This window comes from Erinaceus europaeus, chromosome 3, assembly GCF_950295315.1.
Source record: "Erinaceus europaeus chromosome 3, mEriEur2.1, whole genome shotgun sequence".
NCBI lineage: Eukaryota > Metazoa > Chordata > Mammalia > Eulipotyphla > Erinaceidae > Erinaceus > Erinaceus europaeus.
Window position 1 is genome coordinate 154,963,959 of NC_080164.1, and position 13,211 is coordinate 154,977,169.

The 13,211-nt window shown below is 40.1% G+C and overlaps 1 protein-coding gene across 4 annotated transcripts in view; it reads left to right on the forward strand.

The window, feature by feature from the left end:
• UGDH (UDP-glucose 6-dehydrogenase) overlaps nucleotides 1-13,211 on the forward strand; it is a 102,834-nt gene that overhangs the window by 12,196 nt on the left and 77,427 nt on the right. For all 4 annotated transcript variants that reach the window (XM_060188202.1, XM_060188201.1, XM_060188199.1 and 1 more), the window contains 5 exons: nucleotides 3,855-3,956; nucleotides 6,562-6,762; nucleotides 6,875-7,072; nucleotides 9,037-9,184; nucleotides 11,468-11,562. In XM_060188202.1, the coding sequence (XP_060044185.1) occupies nucleotides 3,855-3,956; nucleotides 6,562-6,762; nucleotides 6,875-7,072; nucleotides 9,037-9,184; nucleotides 11,468-11,562 (744 nt within the window). The remainder of the gene's footprint in view (nucleotides 1-3,854; nucleotides 3,957-6,561; nucleotides 6,763-6,874; nucleotides 7,073-9,036; nucleotides 9,185-11,467; nucleotides 11,563-13,211) is intronic.

A 13,211-nucleotide genomic window follows, 5' to 3' on the forward strand; every position in this document is an offset into this window, starting at 1 on the left:
GCAGACCTGCTTCACCGCCTGTGAAGGGACTCCCCTGCAGGTGGGGAGCCGGGGTTCGAACCGGGATCCTTATGCCGGTCCTTGTGCTTTGTGCCACCTGCGCTTAATCTGCTGCGCTACAGCCCGACTCCCCAGAATTTGATTTTTTTAATTAAAATAATATGATACTTGGGAGTCAGATGGTAACTCAGTGGATTAAGCGCAGGTGGCACAAAGCGCAAGGAGTGGTGTAAGGATCCCAGTTTGAGCCCCCAGCTCCCCACCTGCAAGGGAGTTGCTTCACAGGCGGTGAAGCAGGTCTGCAGGTGTCTGTTTTTCTCTCCTCTCTCCATTTTGCTCTGTCCTACTCAACAACAACAACAGTAATAACTACAGTAAACCAACAAGGGCAACAAAAGGGAATAAATAAATATTATTTTTTGAATAATGTGATACTCATTAATATTTGACAGTTTAGATTATTTTTGTGTTATGACATTTATTAAATAATCATTGCTTTTTTGTTTACTTTAGTAACTCAGTAACTACTTCTAAATAAATAAAATCTTAATGAAACAAAAGATAATTTTACCCTGTAAAAGGATTTGAAGGAGCCTTCAAAATTTTATGGAAAGAATGCATAAAAAAATACCATATTGGGGGGAAAAAATACCTATCGAGAAGAAAGAAGTACCCCATGGGGGCCAGGTGATAGCTCACTAGGCAGGTAAGGCACATGCCTTACCATGAACACTACCCTGGCTTTGAGACATGGGACTGACATGGACAGCTAAGAAGGACATCATGACAGGTGGAGTGGTGCTGTGGCGTCTGCAGCTCACTTTCTCCACTTGCCCTCTATGTATGTGTTGCTCACAACAGGACTTAGAAAAAAATCTGTTTATATATGTAGAAAATACATAAGTGCACACATGACTGGTTCTCAACCAAGTTTTACTTTTAAGTAGAACATTAATCAGTTTATGATGGTACCTGGTATTGAACTTAAGACTGCTGGTGCCTCAGGCATGAAAGCCGATGACTTAAACTGCTATGCTATTTCCTTGGCTTCAATGAATTTTATGGCATGAATTTTTTTTTTCAAAATCCATTATTTTACGTATATCAAGCACAGCAATAAAGCATACTAGCAAAAACATTTAACTTTTTCTAGGTTTTTTTTTTTGGGGGGGGGGAGCTCCTTGCTAAACATGCTATAAAAATAATTAACACGGAAATAACACAATGGTGCCTAACCTTATTTGATGTCTTCTAATATTTTTATGAACAATCTAATCACAATTGTTAAGAACACTGACATTAAGTTCACATAAGTCGGTGAAATTTGATAAGTGAAAAAGAAAACAGAAATCTTACTGTAGAGTTAATGTAAAGATTAAACAAGTTAACACCCACGCAGCTCAGCCTTGGGCTTTGCACATAGTGGGGGCTTAATAAGGCATAGTCCTTCTCCTCGGCCTTCCAGCCTGGTCTGTGAGCCATGCTTTTCTTTTCTTTCTTTTTTTTTTTTAGATTTATTATTATTATTATTAGGGAATTAATGTTTTACATTCAACAGTAAGTACAATAGTTTGTACATGCATAACATTCCCCAGTTTCCCATATAACAATACAACCCCCACTAGGTCCTCTGAATCCTTCTTGGACCTGTATTCTCCCCACCCACCCCAGAGTCTTTTACTTTGGTGCGATATGCCAATTCCATTTCAGGTTCTACTTGTGTTTTTTCCCCCCCGATCTTGTTTTTCAACTTCTGCCTGAGAGTGAGATCATCCCATATTCATCCTTCTGTTTATGACTTATTTCACTTAACATGAATTTTTCAAGGTCCATCCAAGATGGGCTGAAAACATTGACGTCACCATTTTTTACAGCTGAGTAGTATTCTATTGTGTATATATACCACAACTTGCTCAGCCACTCATCTGTTGTTGGACACCTGGGTTGCTTCCAGGTGTTGGCTATTACAATTGTGCTGCCAAGAACATATGTGTACACAGATCTTTTTGGATGGATGTGTTGGGTTCCTTAGGATATATCCCCAGGAGAGGAATTGCAGGATCATAGGGAAGGTCCATTTCTATCCTTCTGAGAGTTCTCCAGACCGTTCTCCACAGAGGTTGGACCAATTGACATTCCCACCAGCAGTGTAGGAGGGTTCCTTTGACCCCACACCCTCTCCAGCATTTGCTGCTGTTACCTTTTCTGATGTATGACATTCTCACAGGAGTGAAGTGATATCTCATTGTTGTCTTGATTTGCATTTCTCTGACAATCAGAGACTTGGAGCATTTTTTCATGTGTTTCTCAGCCTTTTGAATCTCTTCTGTGGTGAATATTCTGTCCATGTCCTCCCCCCATTTTTGGATGGGGTTATTTGCTGTCTTGTTGTTGAGTTTGGCAAGCTCTTTATATATATGTTGGTTATTAAACTCTTGTCTGATGTATGGCATGTAAAGATCTTCTCCCATTCTGTGAGGGGTCTCTTGGTTTGGGTAGTGGTTTCTTTTGCTGTGAAGAAGCTTTTAAATTTGATGTAGTCCCATAGGTTTATACTTGCCTTAGTCTTCTTTGTAATTGGATTCGTTTCATTGAAGATGTCTTTAAAATTTATGCAGAAAAGAGTTCTGCCAATATTTTCCTCTAAGTATCTGATAGTTTGTGGTCTAACATCCAAGTCCTTGATCCACTTGGAATTTACTTTTGTATTTGGTGAAATACAGTGATTCAGTTTCATTCTTCTGCATGTTACAACCCATTGTTTCCAACACCATTTGTTGAAGAGACTCTGCTTTCCCCATGTAATAGTCTGGGCCCCTTTGTCAAAGATTAGATGTCCGTAGGTGTGGGGCATGAACTCTTAGGACAACAACTGTGCAGTCATAATGATGAAGCAAAAACAAATCTTTGCTTATAATCACAGAAGACTTTGAGTTTACTGATAATTCTGTTGATACTTTGGGTTAATACCTATCAGATACACGGTACACAGTGACACAGCATAAAATTAGCTCCTGCTTCAATTGTGGCAATTTCAGTTTTGTTTTACTTAGTAATCTTGCGTAATATATATGCATGGTGTTTGTGTGTGATGTTTGAGCTTTTCTACAAAGGCATTATTTGAGAGTAAGCCCAGATATTTAGCTGACAACAAATTTCCCCTTCAAAAATGTGATTTCAGGGGTCGGGTAGTAGTGCAGTGGGTTAAGCACACGTGCCAAGCGCAAGGACCAGTGTGAGGATCCCAGTTCGAGCCCCCCCTCCCCACCTGCAGGGGAGTCACTTCACAGGCGGTGAAGCAGGTCTGCAGGTGTCTTTCTCTCCCCCTCTCTGTTTTCCTCTCCTCTCTCCATTGCTCTCTGTCTTATCCAGCGACAACGACATCGGAAACAACAACAACAATAGGAACAACAATAAAACAAGGGCAGCAAAAAGGGAAAATAAATAATAATAATGGGGAGTCGGGCTGTAGCGCAGCGGGTTAAGCGCAGGTGGCGCAAAGCACAAGGACCGGCATAAGGATCCCGGTTGGAACCCCGGCTCCCCACCTGCAGGGGAGTCGCTTCACAGGCGGTGAAGCAGGTCTGCAGGTGTCTATCTTTCTCTCCTCCTCTCTGTCTTCCCCTCCTCTCTCCATTTCTCTCTGTCCTATCCAACAACGACGACAACAACAATAATAACTACAACAATAAAACAAGGGCAACAAAAGGGAATAAATAAATAAAATAAATATTAAAAAAATAAAAATAAATAATAATAATAAAAAAGTGTTTTTAAAAAAGTATTTTTTTTACTGCTATTAAATCATTTCATGACTGGCTTACTGTATGTCCAACTCCCTTTCTTCTTTTTAGCCAGGATTGAAGGAAGTGGTAGAATCTTGTAGAGGAAAAAATCTATTTTTTTCTACCAATATTGATGAAGCCATTAAAGAAGCTGACCTTGTATTTATATCTGTAAGTACTCTTCCTTTATTATATGCATTGTATCTGTATACACGTTTCATTATATTTTAATGGTAACAAATCAAAGCATTGCTTAGCAGAGAGTTGTGAGTTGAATTTTGTTTGTCATGACTTTGTCTAGCATTTGCTCAAATCCTCCTCTGGTCAATCTGTACATTGATGTCTGGGGTCTAAAATTAGCAAACATGCTAGTACCATGTAGGCACTTGTGCTGATAGTGTTTATTTAACATATATTTCATTATTTCTTCTTTGTCCTGGTTGCTAGGGGAGTCACGAGGGTCATTTTGCAATTTTGCAGGCAGCTTCTATCTGTGAATTATGTGCCAAGCCATTTTAAATGAGTAACTTGACATATGTTGACTCAGTTGTTAGGGTAGAGACAGATGCCATCAGCTTCTAAAGTGTCCAACCTGTTCTACATATAGGGTGAAGGAAAACAAAAAAGTTAGCATTTGGAAATAAACTATTATTCCAACATTTGAACTAAAATAACTTAATTCTTGCTGACTTGCTAGCCATCTACTCAAATAGTCTGTTTGCTGGTATAGTTATCACCAATTAGTGGCTGAGTTAGGTGCTGTATGATTCAAGTCCACGAGGTCCTTAAGCAGTAAGGGAAGAAGAAAACTCTATGGGGTCCACTGAGGGTAGGGACTTTTGAATTGATTATGCATATTGTTAATGATTACACATTGTTGACTAAAGGGTTTTCTGAATGATGGGGCAAAAACAAACAACATTATGGGAATATATAAAGGAGCCAGGCGGTGGTTCAGCTGGTTAAATGCGTACTTTCTAGTATACAGGAACCCAGGTTCAAGCCCCTGGTCCCCATCTGTAAAGGGAAATCTTCGTAAGTAATGAAGTAGGACTGCAGGCCCTCTTACTTCAACAGCTGTCTTTGCCTTTTGTAATCAGTTCAGTTGCCTTTTGTAATCAACTACATTGCTCCCTGTCTTTTCCTAAACTGTTCTATGCCGAGAAACAAATTTTATTTCCTGCTTCTCATACCGCAATTAAGTCTCCAAATTTCCACTTTTTTTTTTCCCTTCATTCTTTTGTTTAGTCACCCACCAGGCAGTAAGGCTGTGAGGAGAAGAGCATTGATGCAGTTTTACTTCTTGTTTAAAAATTATTCCTATGTAGAATTTTAGACTTTGCAAAACATTCTCATTTTTGCCAGAACATTTGAAAACTCATGTGTCAGATCTTTGAGAGCCTATTCTCATTTTCTCATGAAGTCACTGAGGCAAGGCAGCCCTAGTTGCTAAGGTTACATGATCCAATTAAGCCAAAACCAAATGCCTAGAGTCCAGACTCATGCTTTATTTTTCTCTACACTTCATGTTTTTGTTTCCATAATATTCCCTATGTAGGAATTATCAGATAGATGATTTCTATCTTTAATTAGTTAAGAAAACATTTATGGGAGTCGGGCGGTAGCGCAGCAGGTTAAGCACACATGGCGCAAAGTGCAAGGCCGGTGTAAGGATTCCAGTTCCAGCCTCCCGCTCCCCACCTGCAGGAGGTCTCTTCACAAGTGGTGAAGCAGATCTGCAGGTGTCTGTTTTTCTCTCCTCCTCTCTGTCTTTCCCATCTCTCTCCGTTTGTCTCTGTCCTATCCAACAACGACAACAGCTATTACAACAATAACAACTACAACAAGCACAACAACAAGGACAACAAAATGGGAAAAATAGCCTCCAGGAGCAGTGGATTCGTAGTGCAGGCACCGAGCCCCCAGCAATAACCCTGGAGGCAAAAAAAAATTAATTAATTAAAAGAAAACATTTATAAGTGATACTAAAATATTTTAAAGCTATTGATACAGATTTATACAACATTAAATATAACCATTTATTTATTTATTTATTAGAAATGGAGAAGAGAGAGAGAAAGAACCAGACATCATTCTGGTACATGAGCTTCTGGGGATCCAACTCAGGACCTCATGCTTGAGAATCTAGTGCTTTATCCACTGCGTCAGCTCCCAGACCACTTATATAACCTTTTACATGTATATTCCATGATAGATCTATGAAAAAGGAGAGTAGAGAAGAATGTCAAAGTTCAAAAAGTCAAGAAGATGTATATAAGAAAACTTTTTTTTTTTTTTTTTTTTTGCCTCCAGGATTATTGCTGGAGCTCAGTGCATAGGGGTTTGAGCAAGTCCTTGCATTTCATACTATGTGCGCTTAACCCAGTGTGCCACCGCCCAGCCCCTGAGGAAACTTAGATGTAACTACAGACTGAAGTCCTTTAGGATAAAGATGGCCTTATCTATATTTAACTTTCAGTGGTTTATGGAATCAGCCTATCCTGGTGTCTATCACATACAGAACAGCTTCTTAATAAAAATATATTGAATATTTTAAATCCTCTAACTGTCCTTTCTGGTGACTTTATTTATATATCGTAATTATTTTTCTCTATATACTGTACTATAAGTAACAGAAAGTTAAATCTATTAGATCTTATGATCTACTCAGGAGAGTCAGTTTCCTACTTGGCTAGTTAATCAGCAGTCCCAGGCATATCTTGATATCTCTGAATATCTCATAGATCTGGTTCTAATTCAAGTGTACTTCTATCAGGTAAACACACCAACCAAAACCTATGGAATGGGGAAAGGCCGTGCAGCAGATCTGAAGTATATTGAAGCCTGTGCTAGACGCATTGTGCAAAACTCAAATGGGTACAAAATCGTGACTGAGAAAAGCACAGTTCCGGTGCGGGCAGCAGAAAGCATTCGTCGGATATTTGATGCCAACACAAAGCCCAATTTGAATTTACAGGTATATGAAAACAGAAGCATCAGAATCTGATTCTTCTTCTGTAAATATCGGTACCTTGAAATGAAGCACAATTCATTTTAACTTCAAACTTCCTTTTGCCTTGGGATTCTAGGTGCTGTCTAACCCCGAGTTCTTGGCAGAAGGGACGGCCATCAAGGACCTCAAGAACCCAGACAGGGTACTGATTGGAGGAGATGAAACCCCAGAGGGCCAGAGAGCTGTACAGGCACTGTGTGCTGTGTATGAGCATTGGGTTCCCAAAGAAAAGATCCTTACCACTAATACTTGGTCTTCTGAACTTTCCAAACTGGTTAGTACATAGCATCAATTTTCCACTAAGGGCCCCTGGAGCTATCTCTGTGTTAGCACAGAGATGAGTAGTACTCTGGTTTCTTTCCCTCTCTAAAATTTTTCCCCTCTCACCTATAAAAAATAAATTTTTTAAAGAAAAGGACATTATATAAAAATTTCTTTATTGAATTTAAAATCAAGGACTTATTTTTCTTAAACTTGATAAGGTACACTGACACTTTTTTTTCTCCAGTGAGAGAGAGAGATGTGGGGTGGGTGGGGGCTGGGCAGTAGCACACCAAGTTAAGCACACATGGTGTGAAGCACAAGAACTAGCACAAGGATGCCTGTTCAAGCCCACAGCTCCCCACCTGCAGGCAATGAAGCAGGTCTGCAGGTGTCTTTCTCGCTCCCTTTCTGTCTTCCCCTCCTCTCTCAATTTCCCTCTGTCCTGTCCTACAACAACAGTAGTAACAACAATAACTACAATAACAACAGCAACAACAAAATGGGTAAAGTGTCCTCCAGGAACAGTGGAATTGTAGTGCAGGTACCAAGCCCCAGCAATAACCCTGGAGGCAGAGAGAGAAAGAGAGAGAGAGAGAGAGAATAAGAGAGGCTATAGCACAGAGGCTTCTTTCATTGTGGTGGGGGATGTGGTGGGGGACCGGCTTAAACCTGGGTCATGCACAGGGAAAGGCAGCACACTATCCAGTAAGTTATTTTGCCAGTCACACTGGTTCTTTCTTCCTTTCTTCCTTTCTTCCTTTCTTCCTTTTCTTCTCTCCAGAGTACTACTCAGGAGTTCTGACTTATCCTAGTGTGGGGTTTGAACCTGGGAGCCTCAGCCATGAGAATGCATAACCATTATGCTATTTTCCCTTTGCCCCTACTGGTACTTTCTTAATATTGATACAATATAGACTTTTGAAGATACTGTACTTTGAACATTATAAAATAATTATGATGTTGCCACCAGGTTTATTACTGAGCCTTGGTGCCTGCATGGTTTAACCACTCACAGTCACCCTTCCTTCCTTCCTTCCTTCCTTCTTCTTCTTTTTTTTTTTTATCCTTTTTAATCTCCTTCCTCCCTTCCTCCCTTCCTTCCTCCCTTCCTCCCTTCTTTCCTTCCTTCTTCCCTCCCTCCCTCCCTTCCTTCCTTTCCTCCTCCTTCTCCTCATTATTATTATTACTGAGGGTGAAGATAAAGACAGAGAGAAAGAGAGACACCAGCACTGCTGCACCACTTGTGAAGAATCTTCCATGAGGATCTGGACCTGGGACTTGAGTCTGTGTTCTCTTGTGTATTAATTTGCACACTCTACCAGGGGCACCACCACCTGGCCTCTGAAAGAATTTCACAGGGAGGCTAAATATCAGGGTATAAGAATACTCTCTGAGTGACCCTGGATGTGGCTTGTTGAGTAAAGTGTTGGACTTTCAAGTATTAAATCTGAGTTCAGTTATTGGTGTTACATATGCCAGAGTGATTCTCTGGTGTTCTTTCTCTCTCATTAATAAACAGTAAATAATATATATTCTTTTTTTTTTTTTTTTTTTTTTACCAGAGCACTTCTCAACTCTGGTTTATAGTGGTATGGGGGACTGAACCTGGGACTTGGAGCTTTAGGCATGAGAGTCTCCTTGTATAACCATTATGCTATCTACCCCACCCAAATATTTATGCTCTTGAACCAGGGAGATAGCACAGTGGTTACACAAAGAACTTCCATATCTGAAGCTCTGAGGTCCCAGGTTCAATCCCCAGCGCTACCATAAGCAAGAGCTAAACAGTGGGATGGTCAAAAGAAGTTAAAAATAAAGTTTCTCTTACCAGCCCACCTATTGCCTCTCAAATTGAACCTATTACTAACTTTTATATTTCCCTCATTAATTTGTGTCATCTCAATGAAATATTATCTGTCTGTATGTCTATATAATTGCAAATTTAGCTTAAATATTCTGTTCTTTTTTCTGAAGGCTGCAAATGCTTTTCTTGCCCAGAGAATCAGCAGCATTAACTCCATAAGCGCCCTCTGTGAAGCTACAGGAGCTGATGTAGAAGAGGTGGCAACAGCTATTGGAATGGACCAGAGAATTGGAAATAAGTTTTTGAAAGCCAGTGTTGGTAAATGGGGAAAAAAAAAATTTTTTTTTTTTTTGATGTAAGAAAAAGGATTGTTGGGAGTTGGGCTGTAGCACAGCGGGTTAAGCGCAGGTGGCGCAAAGCACAAGGATCGGCATAAGGATCCCGGTTCGAACCCTGGCTCCCCACCTGCAGGGGAGTCTCTTCACAGGCGGTGAAGCAGGTCTGCAGGTGTCTATCTTTCTCTCCTCCTCTCTGTCTTCCCCTCCTCTCTCCATTTCTCTCTGTCCTATCCAACAACGACAACAACAATAAAACAACAAGGGCAACAAAAGGGAATAAATAAATAAAATAAACATTAAAAGAAAAGAAATAAAAAGGATTGTTTATTTTTATTTTATTTTATTTTTTTTTAATTTAAGAAAGTATTAATTAGCAAAACCATAGGGTAGGAGGGGTACAATTTTTTTTTTTTGTACATAATGGGGATTACTTGATTGCTTGATTGCATCTCTATTTTGTTTCAACTTGGTACCTTTAAAATAATGTACCTAAGGTTGTTCAATCTACTGGGGAGCTTTTTATTTATTTTATTTTTTAACCAGAACACTGTTCAGTTCTGGCTTATGGTGTTGCGAGGGATTGAACCTGGGACGTTGGAGGCATGAGAGTCTGCTTGCATAACCATTATGCTATCTACCCTTTGCCTTTGGGGAGCTTTTTAAATGAGACAATAGTTGCTTGTATTGTTTATCAACTACTGTCTGAGTAGTAGGGTGAACATAGTTCAGTGTTTTAGGAAGAATAAATTTGGGAAACTAAATAGGAAATAGTCATGAAATAGTTACCTTATTGAAACAAGTAGGGAAAGGTTTCCCAGTATTTACTTCTACTAATGTATTTGGCCTTGGTGAGTTGTATTTGACCCTTGCAGATTTGTATTTGTGAGTTCATCTTCTTAAAAATGTTAGTAATCTGCAGCCTAAGAGGTGGTGCAGTGGACAAGGTGTCAGGTTCAGTGTCTAGCATTGCATGTTCCAGTGTTATGGTCTCTCTCTCTTTCTCTCTCGTAAATCTTAAAAAAAAACTAAACAAAGAAATGATTGTGGGTCCTGGTGGTGGATCTGGTACATGTGATCGATCTATGGCTCAAACTCTGGACTTTCAGCTTGAGTGTCTAATACTTTATCCACTACTCTACATCCTGCACTGATTTATTTATTTATTTATTTATTTATTTATTTATTTATTTATTTATTTCTCTTTCTTTCTTTTTGCCTCCAGGGGTATTGCTGGGGCTTGGCGCCTACACTATGAATCCCTTGCTCCTGGAGTTGTAATTATTATTGTTGTTGTTGTTGGGTAGGACAGAGAGAAGTCGAGAGAGGAAGGAAAGACAAAGCGGAGGATAAAGACATCTGCAGACCTGCTTTACTGCTTATGAAGTCAAATCCCTGGAGGTGGGGAGCCCCGGCTTAAACCGGGATCCTTATGCTGGTCCTTGCGCAGTTCTCTCATGTTCTTTTTTTTTTTCTTCCCTTTTGTTGCCCTTGTTGTTTTATTGTTGTAGTTATTATTGTTGTTATTGATGTCGTCGTTGGATAGGACAGAGAGAAATGGAGAGAGGAGGCGAAGGCGGGGGGGGGGGGGGGGGAGAGAAAAAGACACCTACAGACCTGCTTCACAGTCTGTGAAGCGACTGCAGGTGGGAATCCGGAGGCTGGAACCGGGATCCTTAAGCCGGCCTTTGCGCTTTGCGCTTAAACCGCTGTGTTACCACCCGACTTCCTCTCTCATGTTCTTTATAGAGAAAATATATGTTAGCAGAAGCTCAATGGTAGACTGCACTGACTCCAAGGCTGAGGAGGTGGCTTAGCAGCTAGAATGTATGCCATTCATGTGTGAGGCTCTGGTTTGGGTCCCTGGCACTGCATATTATAAGATTCTGTTTATTAGAAAGATAGGAGGAGAGAGAGAAAGAAACAGACATCACTGTAGTACATGTGCTGCTGGGGATTGAACTCGGGATGGCACTACATATTATAAAGCAGTGTTCTAGACTCATTAAAACAAAACAAAAAAAAACCCATGTTTTTAAAAAATGTATAGTTGCTGAGGAAATGATTTCCATGTGTGACACCCCCAAGGTCAGTCTCTGGCACGAACCAGAGTGAAGCTGTGCCTCTCTTGCCTCACTAATAAACAAAAGTGAGTGAATATTTTAAAGATTTTGAAATTCGTCTGGTTTAGTATTGTGGAGAAATTTATTGTGTAATTTGGTTGTCTGATTCTTAAATGAAACTGTTGTCTTTATTTTTACCTCAGGTTTTGGTGGGAGCTGCTTTCAAAAAGATGTTCTGAATTTGGTTTATCTCTGTGAGGCTCTGAATTTGCCTGAAGTAGCTCGTTACTGGCAGCAGGTATTATTCTTTATTGACAACTGTTATTTAGCCTTAATTTAAAACACGCTACTCAGGAGTTGGGTGGTAGTGCAGCATGTTAAGCGCACGTGGCGCCAAGTGCAAGGGCCAGCATAAGGATCCCAGTTCGAGCCCCTGGCTCCCCACCTGCAGGGGAAGTTACTTCACAAGTGGTGAAACAGGTCTGCAGTTGTCTTTCTCTCCCCCTCTCTGCCTTCCCTTCCTCTCTCCATTTCTCTCTGTCCTAATCAATAAGAACAGTAATAATAACTACTATAGCAATAAAAAAACAAGGGCAACAGAAGGGATAATATTTAAAAAAATTAAAAATTAAAAAAACCCAAAAGCATGCTACTCTTTGTGAGATATTTTGGTATTCATTTATTCCAGAAAATGAGCTATTCAACTTGTTTTTCTTGGGCTTATTTTTAAATTTTTATTTGTTTTGTCCTATTTTATCTTATTGGGGGGGTAATGGTTTGCAGTATCTTTTATATTTCTTTATTGGGGGATTAAAGGTTTACAGTCAACAGTAATATACAACAGTTTGTACCTGCATAACATTTCCACATAACAATACAACCCCCACTAGGTCCTCCTCTGCCATCATGTTTCTGGACCTGAACCCTCCTCCCACCCCAGAGTCTTTGACTTTGGTGCAATACCCCAACTCCAGTCCGAGTTCTGCTTAGAGTTTTCCCTTCTGATCTTGTTTTTCAACTTATGTTTGTGAGTGAGATCATCCTATATTCATCCTTTTGTTTCTGACTTATCTCACTTAACATGATGTCTTCGAGCTCCATCCAAGATGGGGTAAAGAAGGTGAATTCACCATGAACCTGAGACTTTGGAGCCTCAGGAATAAGAGTCCCTTTGCATAAGCATTATGCAAATGTTCACATTTCTCAGTTGCATTTGGTGAGCCTTAAGGGATCCTCTCCTCCCATCAGCAGTTTATTTGTTGATAAAACTCGGACTAGAGGTTGTTCCTCAACTGGCAAACTGCTGGCCTGTTACCAGTTGCTCCTGAGTAGATTTGGGCTTTCGGCCCCAGGAATCTCTCCTAAGGCCCCTCTGTTCATGAGCCACATGGGTTTGCACTCATCCATGACTTGGTAGGTTCCCAAAGTATTCTGAATCTTGTATTGTTTTGTTCTCAGGTGATCTTTTTGTTATTCCAGTATAATCTTTAATACATAGGCACAGCATCTCATCTTCCATTGATTAGTGTCGAGGAGACACACCAAGACCCCAAAGTCCCTTCATCTTGTCCCTTTCCCTCCCTCCCCAGAGACTGTTTGTTTCTTTTCTTTTGTTGTTATGGGCTTGACTTCTTCAGGTCAACTTTTTCAGCTAGAGGGAGGGAGTGGGGAGACACTGAAGAATGAAAGCTTTCTTTTGTACAGTGGGGACAGGACTTGAACCTCAAGAACTATTAGTCTTAATTATAATTCTTTTAAAAAATTTTTTTCTTCTCTTTTTAAAAAATATTTATTTATTTATTTATTTATTCCCTTTTGTTGCCCTTGTTTTATTGTTGTCATCATTGTTGGATAGGACAGAGAGAAATGGAGAGAGGAGGGGAAGACAGAGGGAGAGAGACAGACACCTACAGACCTGCTTTACCGATTGTGAAGCAACTCCCCTGC